Source organism: Aquarana catesbeiana, linkage group LG01 (assembly GCF_042186555.1).
Source record: "Aquarana catesbeiana isolate 2022-GZ linkage group LG01, ASM4218655v1, whole genome shotgun sequence".
NCBI lineage: Eukaryota > Metazoa > Chordata > Amphibia > Anura > Ranidae > Aquarana > Aquarana catesbeiana.
In genome coordinates, this window is record NC_133324.1 from 557,724,569 (window position 1) to 557,740,969 (window position 16,401).

General features: G+C 38.4%; 1 protein-coding gene across 1 annotated transcript in view; it reads right to left on the reverse strand.

The window, feature by feature from the left end:
• The window catches only part of COMP (cartilage oligomeric matrix protein), a 227,582-nt gene that overhangs the window by 54,879 nt on the left and 156,302 nt on the right, over nt 1-16,401 (reverse strand). The window contains exons 8-10 of the mRNA XM_073596126.1: nt 14,964-15,068; nt 5,225-5,332; nt 3,683-3,842 (exon numbers count right to left, since the gene is read on the reverse strand). Coding sequence (XP_073452227.1) covers nt 3,683-3,842; nt 5,225-5,332; nt 14,964-15,068 — 373 coding nt within the window. The remainder of the gene's footprint in view (nt 1-3,682; nt 3,843-5,224; nt 5,333-14,963; nt 15,069-16,401) is intronic.

Genomic DNA, 16,401 nt, shown 5'->3' on the forward strand with positions numbered 1-16,401 from the left:
TTATTTTAATTATAATTTCCAAAAACGTTCACTCCGAGCATAGTAATTACAGTAGTTTGTTAATAAAATAAAGAGCACATCATTTTTGAGTTTTTATGTTATAACATTTGTCACATTTCCTACAAAGCTGCCATTAATGTAAAAACCACTCCACTACCTATTCTAATAGCACCCCCCCCCCCCCCAAACACTTACCTGGTTTTCTATGTCACTACCACCAGCTCCAGTTTCGCTCCTCTAACTTCCTAGTTTTACAGGAGAACCTGAGGGTAGCGGAGCCGTAGGCTCCTGTTGAAGTCAGTTATACTCCTGTGAGGAGGGAGCTGGAACATGACTTTCCAAAGCTGTATGTTTTTATGGGCGTCTTTAAAGCATTACCCACACATGTTAGTTTTTAGTAATTTGTGTGTTTTCAATGTTACCCTCAAAGCTGCATGAAAAGACCCTCTTTCCATTGCACGGTATTTTTTATTTATTTTTTTGCATTGTTATGTCTCTTATGGCAATGCCCATCTACCCCTTTTTTCAACAAAACCTAGCCTATTATCATTACAAAATGGCCCGAATAAACTAACAAGGCTTTCCTCTTGTAGAATTCAGTGGGATGCAATACAAAGTTCTGGTTTTGCAGACTTTAAGCAGGATTTACCAAACACTCCTCAAATGGAACCCAGGCAGATTGTTGCACAATGACGCAGGAGCTGATGCATGTAGCCAAGGGCCGCCATCCACGATTGCTCCTGAGAGAGACAGAATGGGGATCTGTCAGTGTAAACAGACAGATCTCCATTCTGTCAGGAGAGGAGAAACAGATCTGGTGTTCCTAATGATAAGGGACTGCGATCTCTCTCCTCCTCCAGTCAGTACACTTCCCCCACAGTTAGAAACACCTCCCTATTGAACATTTAACCCTTTGATCGCCCCCTAGCCCCTTCCCTGCCAGTGACATTTATACAGTAATCAGTGTCCATATTTTTAGCATTGATCGCTGTATAAATGTCACTGTCAAAAGTGTCCGATCTGTCTGCCGCAATGTCACAGTTCCGCTAAAAATCACTGATCACCACCATTACTAGTAGAAAAAAAAAAAATTATAATAAAAATGCCATAAATCAATCCTCTATTTTGTAGACGCTATAACTTGTGTGCAAACCAATCAATATACGCTTATTGCGATTTTTTTTTTTTTTTTACCAAAAATATGTAGAAGAATACATATCGGCCTAAACTGATGAAGAAATTTTTTTTGGGGATATTTAGTATAGCAAAAAGTAAAAAATATATATATTTTTTTTTTTCAAAATTGTTGGTCTTTTTTTGTTTATAGCGCAAAAAACCAACCCTGCAGAGGTAATCCAATACCACCAAAAGAAAGCTCTATTTGTGGGAAAAAAAAGACATAAATTTTTGGGTACAGTGTCGCACTACCATGCAATTGTCAGTTAAAGTGACGTATGGGCCGCATCGCAAAAAATGGCCTGGTCATTAACCGGTTCCCGACCGGCTCGTGTACATTTTCTGGGGCACAATAGCACCGCTGTGCGAAACCCCGTATATATATATATATATATATATATTTATTTATTTCCTTGAAGAGCCGCCAGAGGGCGTGCGCACGCCCGCTGCACGGCTGGGGACCCAATGCGCGTGGCTGGCAATCGCCGCTGGCCACGTGCGAACGCGTGCACGAGTGCCAGCACGGGGATTTGTGTGTGTAAACACACAAATCCCTGTGCTGTCAGAGGAGAGGAGACATGTCGTTTGTTCCTAGTAAGCAGGAACAGCAAAATGTCTCCTCGCCTACTCAGTCCTATCCCCATACAATTAGAACACAGTGAGGGAACACCCATTTAACCCCTTGATCACCCCTAGTGTTAACCCCTTCCCTACCAGTGTCATTTACACAGTAATCAGTGCATTTTTATAGAAATGTCTCAAAAGCGTCCGATCTGTCCGCTGCAATGTCGCAATACCGCTAAAAATCGCAGATCAATTCGATTACTAGTAAAAAATAAAAATGCCATAAATCTTTCCCATAGTTTTTAGACACTATAACTTTTGCGCAAACCAATCAATGTATGCTTATTGCGATTTTTTTTTTTAACCAAAAATATGTCGAATATATATTGGCCTAAACTGATCAAGAAGTTTGTTTTATAAAAACATTTTTGGGGATATTTATTATTGCAAAAAGTAAAAAATATTGTTTTTTTTTTTTAAATTGTCGCTCTTTTTTTGTGTATAGTACAAAAAATAAAAACCGCAGAGGTGATCAAATAGCACTAAAAGAAAGCTCTATTTGTGGGGAAAAAAGGACGCAAATTTCGTTTGGGTACAGCATTGCATGACCGCGCAATTACCAGTTAAAGCAAGACAGTGCCAAATTGTAAAATGTGCTCTGGTCAGGAAGGGGGTAAAACCTTCTGGGGCTGAAGTGGTTAAGGGGGCAAATCCTTCCGGTCCTTAAGTGGTTAAGTTAGTTTGTCACATTTTTCATTAATCATTTTGATCTATAAACTGCTCTTTTTTATGTTAACTGTTTTCATCTGGTCTAAAGGATGATTCTTTGACCACAGAATTCATTAAATCATGTTTCTGCAATAATATAAGCTTTTGGGTGCTTCATGTATTTTTCAAGATTCATAAAGTTATAAACAATATTTCCTTTCAAAGCGTATACTTAAAATCTTGTTCAAATATTTTATGACATCAAAACATAGGTAGAGTTATAGAAAGAAAAACTGTAAATACAAGTTCATAATGCAGCCAGCGACATAAGATATACAACAGTGATGAGGGGCATGGAGGTAGGGACTTCTGCTTCATTGGGGAAACCTTACAAGAAAATCAAAGTCACAGACATGAAATAAGAAGCAGGTAGGCAAGGATGGTAATGCCAGTCCAATACATGCAAATAAGTTAGATACAGTACCAGGAAATGGCATAAGCTAAAAAGGGGCAAAAGGACTCCTAGGCTGAGCGGATCAATCAGGGTTTGGAAAACTGGGTATGCTAGTAATGTAATGCACTAGAAAAAGGACTACAATAGGCCCAAGGCCTACAGGAAGGCAAACTCGTCACCACAAAATCATAGCAGCAGAAACAACAAGGCAAAGTTTCTATGTTGCTGACGTGAACAGGAGGTAAGGGAAAAAAGTTTTAAAATAGAAGAGGGGGGGAAATAGAGGGGAATAGAGGACTCCCTGGAGGAAAGTAAGCATTCACTAGAATGAATGAGTGATGGTAAACATACCTAGCACGGGATAGACTGGCTAAGGAATAAGAAGGATTTCATCAAAATTGGAGGGTAAGTAGTATGCCACCCAGGGACTCCGGAGTTTTTTGTATTTGGACACTCTATTTAACAATACTACTTCTATTTTGGCATGAATCATTGCTTGAGTGATTCTATGTTTAACTGCGAGAACACAAAGGGTGGGGGATTTCCATGCTTTAGCAATTGTCTGCTTAGCTGCAGTAGTAATTTGGAAGAAGTTTAAAGTGATGATAGGTCAAGTCTATGAGTTTGCTATTCTGGAGTGCCACTGCAGGGTCTGGGGTTAAGTGGGTGTCAAAAAGCGTGTATACTTAAAATCAGATTAATCCAGAGCAGTCATTGAAGCAAGTGTGTAACCAAAAAAACCCCCAAAAAAGTACAAAAGTAAAATTTATTTAAACATACTGTCTCCATCTATGTCATCATCACATATATCTCCTTTTCCATCTTTGTCTGTGTCCTTCTGATCATCATTTTTCACATTACGACAGTTATCGCAAGCATCACCAAAATTATCCTGATCTGCATTTTTCTGATCCACATTGGGAACATAGACACAGTTATCCTGCACCAATAGAAAGAGATATTATTATTACAAGTCTATAACACATTTACACATATATTACAGGTAATAATTATGAGACCAAAAGTGTGCAATTTCTGATCTCAGTTGTAAAACTGAAAGATATTAACAAAAAATAGTCTTATGCCGCGTACACACAACCGGACTTTCCAGCAGAAAAGGTCAGATGGAATCATTCCGTCAGACATTCCGATCATGTGTGGGCTTCATCTGACTTTTTCTTTCTAAAATTCTGACGGACCTAGAAATAGAACATGTTTCAAATCTTTCCGACGGAATCAGTTCCCATCGGTAAAACCATTCGTCTGTATGCTATTCCCTTGGACCAAAAACAACGCTGGGGCAGCTATTGGCTATTGAACTTATTTTCACTAGTCCCGTCGTACGTCATCGCGTTCTAAACAATCAGACTTTGGTGTGATCGTGTGTAGGCAAGTCCGTTTCAGCGAAACTCCGTCGGAAAGACCGTTAGAGTCTACGCTGACGGAAAGTTCGGTTGTGTGTACGCGGTATTAAAGAAAAACTAGATTCAAAATCCAATACAACTTTAAAGGTAAGCAAGCTTGGTATATTAAAGAATGATTAATAAAGTGTTGAACAACTTACCTGTTGTCATTTTCATTTTAGGTAGAAGTAAGCAAAACTTATAACCTGTCAGGTTTCTTTTTTTGCAATCTGTGTCCCATTATGGAGGTTTCCCTTCACTTGCCCTTCCCATAGCCAAAACAAGAGGTTGGAGGAGATCCTTCCAAAATTAGGGAATCCCTGGTTGTCACAATGGTCACTACAACTCGCGTCTCCATTTTTCTTTTCTAAACCTGATCCTTTGACAATCCAAAATTTGGGATTTGATTTCACTTTCATTAATATTGGTAAACAGGACAAATAGTGAGGGGGAGTCTCCGGAACAGGCACCCAGACAGCAAAAAAAGAAAAAAGAACTGACAGTTTTTTCTAATTCCTTTCCACACTATTCAAAACTAAAAAAAAGCCATGCCTTTAGTTATACTTAGTTATACTCCCCCCATCTTCCAATCATATCAACAGAGTGTTGGTTATGTGCATTCTACAGAAGGGGCTTAGTACATTGTGTGCAGAATGATTCACTTATTCAACAGACACCAATTATCAATTAAACATATAACAACTTTGCTGAAATTATAATATATTTACATTGTATTTTAAGAATAGGTCCACTTTAATCAACAGTAGAAAAAAATAGTCTGACACTGAACTGACCCTTTATTTTACTAGACTATTAAAACAGGGCATCAGAATAAGGGGACATAAACAGACAGATTTCTTTGTTCAACTTTGATAACAATTTTGGCAACAAATATCCTTTAGAAGACAATCCTTTGAACCTGAATATTTGGTATCCCATCTCCATCAGCATCATCATCACATGCATCTCCAATTCCATCCCTGTCAGCATCTTCCTGGCCAGAATTAGGTACAGTTACGCAGTTGTCCTGTAAGCAAGAACATTCAGTCCATTAAAAATAACCCAATAGACGCATAACATTTTTTAAATGGTTTTGAATGTGATAAATTACTCAAGGAAAGCATTTAAATTTTTATAAGTAAAATGAATTAACACTTTTTTCTGGAAGGGCAATTTTTTTATTTTTTACATAAATATTAAAGTTTATATTATAGAAATTAAGTCTACCAAAGACCTCTGAAATCATACATTTTCTGAGCACTTGTTAAAATACACATTTTAGGCCCAAAGATGACTTTAAACCCAGAAAACATAATGGGTTGGGGGAAGAATTTACCAAAACTGAAACAGACACAATCTGGAGAAGATTTGAATAGTAACCAATCATCTTCTAGCCTCAGCTGGTTCAATTAAGATGTGAAAATGAAAGCCAAAAGCTGACTATACTTTAGTTTTAATAAATCCCCCTCTATATTTCTTGAAAACAGAGACCCTGTAGAATACAATTATAGTAGTTGTAATTTTAATATTTTTAGAAAAACATACACTCAAATAAATTTTAGTGAACACAAAAACAATATAATTCAGAATTTTTGTTAAAATATAAAAGTTGAGGTTGCAACAAGAAAATAGATACCAAGTAACACATGTCTCAATTTTGCACAGCACCCATGCAATGCCAAAAAACAATGGAACCCAGAATTGTTTATAGGTGACACATCTTTACAGCTCATACATTTAGAGATAACTATGAATAATGGCTCTAAAATTATTGCTGTTCTCCAGCATGTGCAGTGACTTCTAAGATTTATGGGCAATCATTGTTTGATTGACCTGATGCTCATTTACATTCATATGTGAGTGTAAGTGTAGGCAGGACACTTTTCAAATTTTTGGGGACATTTTTTCAAATGTATGTTATGAAATTTTTAATTATTCTTTTTCAATGTAACTTTATTTCTACCACTTCTGTGAAGGCATAGTGCAGATGGTGGGTTCTCTTTATGTAGACATCATTTGAAGATAATTTGTACTCAGCTGAGGCTGATTAAAAACAGACTGTGCTTGATCAGCTTCTTCCCCTGCCAGTTCATTCGAAGCTTAACAGCTCTGAACCTGGAAATGCTTAGAAATGAACACTTCTGGGTTCCTACTACCCAGGGAAAATCAGCAAATGAATGTTCGCTGATCCTATTATGCTTTCCATCCTAACACCCTGCAGTCAGATGGGAAGGGTGAGTATAGGAAACATGGCAGGGAGATAAGGCGGGGTGGAGGGCAGCACAATCTTAACAGTGTAAATGTGATCAGCCAGTGGCTGTTACTAAAAGGCAAAATAAGAAACGATTGCACCTCACGTGGGATCCAAATAAAGCTTATTGGAATTTGGAAATATCCAAAATGACACCAGCAGTGGTCAAGGTAGATGCGTTTCACAAAACAGAAATGTGCTTAATCATTGTTCATTGCTACTAGAAGGCAACAGCCTGCAGAGCAAAGGCAAACACACACTTTCATGGGGCTGGGAGTTTGTTAACATACCAGTGATTTCACCAATGTAATATTTACATTGGTGATAGTGAAAGGGTTAAAGCAAGTATCTACTTCAGTGGTTTATTTAGGTTTTGTACTGCCCTAGACCTAACTAAAATCGCTCACCCCCTAATTTAAATACCTGTCATCTGTAAACCACACCCCTTCCTCTTAAAGTGGTAGTAAACCCTGTACTACCACTTGTACCTACAGGTAAGCCTATAGTAAGGCTTACCTGTAGGTACTGTGAATATCTCCTAAACTTACATTGTTTATGAGATATTCAGAGTGTATGCAACTGATGACACCACATTGGTTGCATGCACATGCCTGATGAAGGGGTCCTGCGTAGCTCCAAAACGTTGCTTCTATTTATTTTTTTGATACTATGTGATTAAAATCTTGGACCCAATTTTGGAGATCCTGGTGTGCTGGTGACACTTTCTTCACATGTCAGCCTCACCTGGTGTCATCTGTGTTGGTGCTGACAGTTTTCTTAGTGACCACTCCACTCAGCTTCTTCCTCTCCTCCAGTAGATCTCCCCCGACCTCCGCACAGACAGCTAGAAACTCCGCCTCCCACCGACTTGTACAGCGCCTCCAGCATCCTCATCTGCCGGGACTTCCAGCTCACGCAGGCCCCTCCTCCGCCCCTGCTAGTAACATTATGCCGCCTCTGGATTGGTGCAGGACCTGGCCTAATGGCGGAGCTGCTCCTTCTGCCTGCCCTGATGAAGGTCGCGCTGCACTGATCTGCAGTTCGGCAGCGCAGTGTGACGGGTGATTTTTTCATGCGGGGGGCAGCTTTTTTGCGGCCCCCTCCCGCGAAGTGCCGCCCTAGGTCTGGGCCTTGTCGGCCTAGGCCATAATACAGCGCTGATCTACTGACTAAATCAGCAAAGCATCCCTTAATCTCTACAGCATAAATTACTCCCCCTTTCCCTTTACAATACAGAACTCTGTCCCAAACCAATCCACTGATCACTGTGTCACCTGGGGGCTGGGAAGGCATACCTATTTCCATGCAATTAACAATTTTCACATATTCAATTTAAACCCAATATTTATATATTATATTTCAATTTTTGCGGTGGTTTTAAAATGAAATGACACCCTAAAAATCCCCTGCTTAGTGGTTTTGTGATTTGTCTATTGAGAATGGGAAGTGGTGTTTTTATCCACTGATCTCAAGACAAGATATTTTATATACTTTCACATATTTAATATTTGCATCATATTTCCCAAGGGATGTGCTGGTACTCATAGGCAGACAGGGCAACAGCACTTTAGGACAGCTGCTGCAGATCTTCAGAGCTGGTTTACAGGTTTGCTCTAAAGGGTAAGTGCACTGCTGGAAGTCCATTGTTAGAGCAACCCTAATACTGTATATGAGCTTGAGATTTTAAAATGTAAGTCTACCTAAAGGCAAAACTATTTTTAGTTTTGGTTAGAATGGGGAGGGGTTGGTACACCTGTCACGTTCTTGTTGCTGTCTGTACCCCGAAGATTTACCCTCCCTATTTGCCCTGTTTACTGTTATCAGTGAATATGAAAGAAAATAAAAAACCCATATTTTAAGTTGTTGCCAGAAAATTCATAGAGGGGAAATCTTCTATCGGGGACACTAGTTCTGGCGACCCTCATGACAATCAGGGATTCCCTCATTTTGGAGGGATTTCTTCTCACTAACTATTTTGGCCATCAGACAGGAAGTGAAGGGAAATCTCCCCAATAGGACATAGAGGGCAAAAAAGCCCTCTATGGTCAGTTACCACATTCGGACAGCAGAGAAAAAAAATCAAAACACAATCATAGGTCTTATAACCTTCTTTTACTCTATCCAAAATGTAAAAAAAGTTTTACTTTTAGTTCTACTTTTGAGTGCATAAACTCTAAGAAAAATAAAATTTGCTAGTGCAAACCCTCTTAAAATTATATTTGGAAATAAAACTGTAGAGGACAGAGCAAATACTGAAGACTGAAATGGCTTTTTATCTGTCTGCCAATGCAATGTAATGAGGTCAAACAGAGTGGCCAGTGCTCTCTGTTTAATATTACTGGTCTAAAAGGTGAAATTACACATAAGCAAGAGTCAAATAGATAAAGCATCTGACTCAGATGACATTCATCCTCATTTACTAAACCCTGTATTTAAATGGTTATTGTATCTTATTTTGATACAGTTGCTTTTAATTGGGTCATTGCCACAGCACAGCATATCATGTAGCTAGATGGCAGGGTGATGAGATGAAAGGTGACCTACAGGCAGTCAAACATTTTAACAGCAGACAGATTGTTGCACAGTACCAGGTGCTAGGCAATAGAAACCATAGGAAAATGACCTAGGAATCAGCAATTCAAGTGAAGCAGAACAGGAAAGAGGTCAGGTGAAAGTGCCCTCAGGAGAACAAGCCAAAGGTCAGTTACACATTCGGACAGCAGAGAAAAAAAATCAAAACACAATCAAAGTGAAATGAACAAAACAGAGATAAGCCAAGTTTAATAAGCAGGGTAAAATTGGCAAGCAGAATAGCTCAGTAAGGCCTCATTTACGTGTGGTGTATCTATGCATAGTCTCACATGGGAATGCACATGTGTTCTGTGCATTCCCATGCAGGCCATCTCACTGATGTCTATTGGGACGCAGTAGCTTCACATACATAGCCGCTGCTCCCAATCTGACACCCAGACGGCCCTGCATGGACACTGTCTGCACATGGGAATGTCAGAATTGAAGACGCGGCTGTGTCCATGCAGCCGTTGCATCCCAATAGACATCAGTGGGACAGCCTGCCTGCATGGGGATGCAAATTACAGCTGTGCCTCCCCGTGTGAGTAAATATGGCCCTCCTACTGTGTATGTATTGATATGCCCCGTGTCAATGAGGCCTAGATAAACCAACATTTTTAGCAGATACACATGCAGAGTCAATTACAGCAAGATTGTTATAAAGGAGAGAAGATCAAGCCTTAATCAAATGCCATTCAGATCAAAATCAGGGTAGCAATAGGTTAGGTGAGTACTGTATATGGAAAAGTGTACAGAATTGCTTAAAGTGTAGAGAGAGATGCAGTGCAATACCCTGTTATTCTGTAGATTGCAGTGTGATGGCCTACATAACCTGATGTACCCCCCTATGTTCTCAGTTCCATAGACTTTCCTTTCCTTCCCAGGACCCTACATTTTTAGCATCAGCAGCAAGTGTGCTTTTGCTTTTGGTGGTTAGTCTTTTAGGGTTTACATATATATTGGATTGGGGGTGGGGGGATTCTTTGATTTTGTCTTGCTAGGGTCTTTTTTAAGTTTAAAGTGTGCAGCATGTACTGTATATTTGATTGTATTGTGGTTGCTACTCTAGATACCTGTACCGAGGGACAGCATGACCACTGTTGATTTACTTATTTTACTTTTTTTTTTTAATTTCTCCTTTTTTGTTTCTATTGTGGCTTATTATAAACCTGTGAAACTCTGAATAAAAAATATTTTGAAAAAAATAAAAAAAGTGTGCAGCATACACAATTGTGGGAACTGTCCCCTGTGTATAGCTTGCCACCGCTTTGCTGTGCAGTACCTACTGTGCATCAAAAGTCACATTCACCCCCTTTCCTATCGCCATAGTTTAATGTCATAGTTTTTGAATAAGCTAGGCATTCCTTTCACCTCCCAAAAAATGCATAGTTTCAGGACCTACAGAGGTTCTCTTCATCATACAAAATGATACGGAGTATATGGATAACAAGATATATGCACGTGAGACACCAACAAAACATGTAAAACACCATTGAAAGGTTGTGTGTGATAATGGCACAAATGTGCTGTCTGCCCATGTCTTAAACCTCATAGTGCTGTTCTCCCTGTCAAAATACCCTGTATTTCAAGACATGCTTTACCATGCCAGGTGTATTTGCATATTCAACAGTTTTACCCAGTTATGTCTCACCTGGCAGACATGCAGTGCCAAAACCAGCTGCCTGCCAAAAGATCGATATGCATCACCCCACACAGTGGAAGTAAATATGCTGCAGAAGCTACAGCAGCAGTAAGCAATCACCCCACTACCTCTGGGATGAGGACAGGCTCTGGGGAATCCAAAGTGACCTTGTGCTGGTGTCGGCTGTCATGGTTGAAAGCCCCTGTTGTCTACCCCCTCCTATACCCCGTTATCATAAGCTATTCATTAGACATGTCCAGTTCGTCTTGTTCCGAATTGAAATTCAGACGAATTTCTGTTTTTCGGAAATTCGGATGTAATAGAAATTCCAAATTACAATACTACCGAATTTAAACAAATCCCAAAATAACGGGAAACAATTCAGATGGAATTCGAATAGTTTTCAAATCGATTTGAAGCGTTTGCAAATTTAAAAGGTTTTCGAGTTCAAATAGTTTTCAAATTCGAATAGTTTTCCAATTTCCAAAGAGAATAAAATTTAATAGAAAATAAAGGAATAGAATAGAAAACAATATAATATAATAGAATGGAAAAGAATATAACAGAAAATAAAAGAATAGAATAGAAATTAATAAAAAAGAATTGGATAAAATAAAAAGAATATAACCATCTTCTGAAATTTGAATTTCAAATAGAATAAATTTGAATTTGAATACAAAAGAATAGAATGAAAAATAAAAAATAGAATAGACTATAATAGAATAGAAAAGACTATAATTAGAAAAAAAATAGCATAGAATAGAGAAGAATAGAATAGAAGACCTATAACCATTTCCCAAAATTCTAATAGAATCCATTCGAATTTGAATAGAAAAGAATAGATTAGAACAGAATAGAAAATAACAGAATAGTATAGAAAAAACAACAGAATAGAATAGAAAAAACATAACCATCGTCTGAAATTCGATTTTCAAATAGAATAAATTTGAATAGAAAAGAATAGAATAGGATAGAATAGAAAATAAAATAATAGAATAGAAAATAATAGAATAAACAAATAGAAAAAGAATTAAAAAAAAAAAAAATAGTATAGAAAGAATATAACCATTTCCCCAAATTCAAATAGAATCAATTCATTATGAATAGAACAGAAAAGAATAGATTAGAATAGGAAGATGGTTATATTCCTTCTATTCTGATCTGTTGTCTTTTTTCTGTACTATTGTTATTTTGTATTCTTTTCTATTCTATTTAAATTCAAATTTCTATTCTATTGTTTTTTTTAATTATATTCTTTTCTATTCTATTCTTTTCTATTCAAATTTCAGATGATGGTTATATTCTTTCTATTTTATACTATTCTTTTTTTTATTCTATTCTATTTGTTTCTATTCTATTCAAAACTATTCTATAGAAAACTATTCGAATTAGAAAACTTTTCGAATTCAAATACTATTCTAATACTATACTAATTCTAAAACTATTTGAATGGATTCGAATTCCGAAAATTCAAATTGTAAAAATGAAACAAATTCCGGAAACGAATTAAACGGGTTAAACAAATTTATGTAAATAAAGAAACAAAACTAAACAAAATATTTTTTTTTCGTTCTGCACATTACTATTATTATTATTATTATTATTATTTTCTGCACATCTACTATTTATGAATGGCAGATAGGTGGTTGCTTTAAGTGCAGGTACTTCCAAACCTGGCACTGACCACAACCATTTGTGTTTTACATACTCCTGACCCTTAAGCTGTTAGCATTACACACCTTTGACCCCATTTTGCACTGTGTATTCCTAAACCTTCCCTGATTGCAGCATTCGGTGCTGTACCCCTCACCTTTGCACTCTTTGCCTTACACATACTTGAACTCTGTGACTTACAGACTCCTGCACTGTATACACTATATTGTACACTTCATACATCTAAATGGTTGCTAAACAGTACCTGACTAATTTTATTAAGTTCTTCTTCAAAGTAGACTCAAAGTGTTATCACTCTGATTTCAGTGTTCATTTTTTTGTTTGTTTTTTAATGATTGTGCTGAGCTTTATACATGTCTGTGAAACTTTTGCTTGTGGCTCTGGCACAGCAATCAAAGCATATTTTATAGGTACAGGGGGTATAATTATTACTCTCTTTGAGTGCCTCAGGTCTTTTACAATCTTAGCAGCACACCTGCATCTGCTTATCAGCTTGCCGGCAGAGGCTGTCAGTCATAAATCTCTGTTTCACATCTGAGCGATCTGAATCATAGGCGGAATTGCCACGATTCTGCCCATGATTTAAAATAGTGGCAAATCGCTGGACGCCCATGTGATCCCTGTCACTTCCAATGGCACCCCGATCGCGGCGTGATTTTGCCGCGATTGTCACCAACGAATCTCACAGTAAAATAGTGCAAACAGAATTGCGAGATGCCTGTCACCCAAAAGTAGTTCTTGTACTTCTTTTGGGCGACAGGCATCCCTCTATTCTGTTTGTGCGATTTTACCACAATTTGTCGTGGCAACAACAAATTGCGTGACAAAATGGCGCTGTGATCAGGGTGCCATTGGAAGTGATGGGGATCACAAAGGCGTCCTGAGATTTGCCGCTATTTGAATCGCAGGTAGAATCGCAGTGATTTTGCCCACAATTCGGATCGCTCAGATGTGAACGGGGCCTAAGTGTACTGCTGGTGACAGTAACATTGAAAAAGGCCCACACTGCTGAGCTGTGCAGACACAGATTGAAGAGATCTTCTGCCTGTGTACCAGTGCCACCTGATTAGGCCAAGGAAGAGAAGGATTGGGGGCTGGAGGAGAGGAGGAAGAAAGCTTCTTAACTTTTCTGAAACCTAGGCATCACACATAGCTGGCCTGTGTCTTCAGTGTCACGAGTAAAGCCGGGTACACAATGGAAGTTTTTTTTTTTTTTTCATTCCTTTCATTCTACCCAGCAGTCTGTAAACAGAATATAGTGCAGTGCAATAAAATTAATTAATAGTCCATAAAATTATCCAGTGATGGAAAAGAGTCCTGTATAAGAACAAACAGAGAAAGCCTCCTAAGGTGCAATAGTGGAGAAGACAGTAAAGCGATGATTGCAGCCCATCCACCACAGATACTCCAGCCTCTCACCTCACAGACTCAACCTGTAACAGGTCACAGAGCTTATGACCCACATTTGGGGTACCGATCACATACAGTCCAGCCGATAGTCTCCCCATACATAAGAACGAAAAGAAGGGGACAATCTAGTGCTCTCCGTTTTTAAAGTTTAATTGCATGATAAGAACAAAAGGAATACTTACAAATATAGCACTGCAGCCGAGTGCAAGAAAACGAGTGTGTTAGAAATTTTGCTGGTTTCCAACCAGGCAGATGGCTGCGGGTGACTTCAGACGTGGCACGTTATGTCCGTGGGCGGGACTTCTTTAGTGTGGGGTCGGAAGTACGTTGACGGCCCGCTTGTATTTATACTACCATGGAAACCATCCATCAACAAAACAAGTGCCCAGACAAAACGGCAAAGCCGCAGATGATGTCTTGCCAGTATTCTAGCGCAGGGGGTGCCGATTATTGAAAGATGGGACCAGTATCAGTTAATTAAATATAATGAAACCTGTCACTCATAAAAATTTTAAATATGACAGGGTAACATTAACCTAATTAGCAGATGATTTAAAAACGAGGACATTCTAGTTTCAAAATTTAAAGGGAAATATACCCTTATTAAAAAAGCACTCTACTGGTAACAAACATAAGAAAGAAAAATAAAAATAAAAATGAAATACATCTTGACATCAATTCATGGCCATCCTCCAAATTCCATAAATTTGGCCCCACTGGGAGCAAAACGAGCACCCATCACCACAACAGATTGGGACACTGCTGTATGTAAGCTACTTTTAAAAACAAAACAATCTTACTGCTATTATGCACTGCTAAAGAATGCATGTGCCATACCTGGTTGATCCCAGTGGAAGCTGGAAATCAATGTAACAGTCACTGCTACTACAGTGATTTCCGCTAGTTTCAGGGTGGTGGCCATCAGCTCCCCTACTGCTTAGTAAACACAGGAGGTCACTGCTTAGCATGGCCCTCATTTAGAGAATGCTTTGCATTTTCTCAATGAGTTCAAAATGCTCTCTTATACCATTCTACAGGTACCAGAGTAGTCATGTGGCAATGTGAAACTCCCTGGGCTACTATGGCTGTAGTTATGTTTTTGTCTCTTACCTTTTTGCATCTCAAGTCAGAGCATCTCAGCTTTTCATCTGGGAATCCATCAATGTCTGTATCCTTGGCGCACATCAGTCCATTTCCTGCCCATCCAACTTTACACTGTGAAAAGGATGAATATAATTTAGCACAATAAAACTCAAGAAAACAATATAGTTACAATTCCGATCTTCAATGTGTAATAAAATACACTCTCTAATGTGAACAAATATGTTTCACATATTCTGTGCATACTATTATTTTGATCTGATTGACTGTCCATTGTACTCCACATTTGTTAGGTGGTGGACACTTTATTTAAAAGTGCAATTTTCAAGTACCACTAAGTAGTAAATGATCTGGCAAAAGATCACTTAAAAATCGTGAATACTTTAGTTACAGTTGTGGCCAAAAGTACGGGTACTCCACTTTCTCTCAAATAATTTTAATTTGCTGTGAAATTGACTCATATATAGAGTTGTGTGAAAAAGTATTTGCCCCCTTTCTGATTTTTTTTTGTTTTTTTTGCATATTTATCACACTTAAAGGACTCTGATCATCACACTAATTTTATTATTACAAAAAGATAACCCGAGTAAATACAAAATGCAGTTTTTAAATGATGGTTTCATTTATTAAGGCAAAAAAGCTGTCCAAACCTGCCTGGCTTTATGTGAAAAAGTAATTGCCCCCTAAACCTAATAACTGGTTGTGCCATCCTTGGCGGCAAAAACTGCAATCAAGTGTTTGCGATAACTGGCAATGAGTCTTTCACATTGCTGTGGAACTATTTTGGCCTAGTCTTCTTTGCAGAATTGTTTTAATTCAACCACACTGGAGGGTTTTCCAGCATGAACGGCCTGTGCAAGGTCACGATACAGTATCTCAATTGGATTTTAGTCCAGGCTTTGACTAGGCCACTCCAAAACCTAAATTTTGTTTTGTTTGAACCATTTAGAGGTGGACTTGCTGCTGTGTTTCGGATTATCGTCCTGCTGCATAACCCACTTGAGCTTGAGGTCACTAATTGATGGCCTGACATTCTCCTTTAGGATTTTTTGGTAGAGCTCAGAATTCATGGTTCCATAAATTACGGTAAGTCGCCCAGGTCCTGAAGCTGCAAAGCAGCCCCAGACCATCACGCTACCACCACCATGTCTGACTGTTGATATGATGTTGTTGTTATAAAATGTTGTATTAGTTTTATGCCAGATGTAACGGGACGCACACCTTCCAAAAAGTTAAATTTTTGTCTCATCAGTCCACAGAATATTTGCCTAAAATTCTTGAGCATAATCAAGATTTTTTTTGGTAAATGTGAGATGAGCTTTTGTGATCTTTTTGGTCAGCAGTGGCTTTGGCCTTGCAACTCTCCTATGGATGCCATTTTTGCCCAGTCTCTTTCTTAATGTTGAATCATGAACACTGATCTTACCTGAAGCAAGTGAGGCCTGCA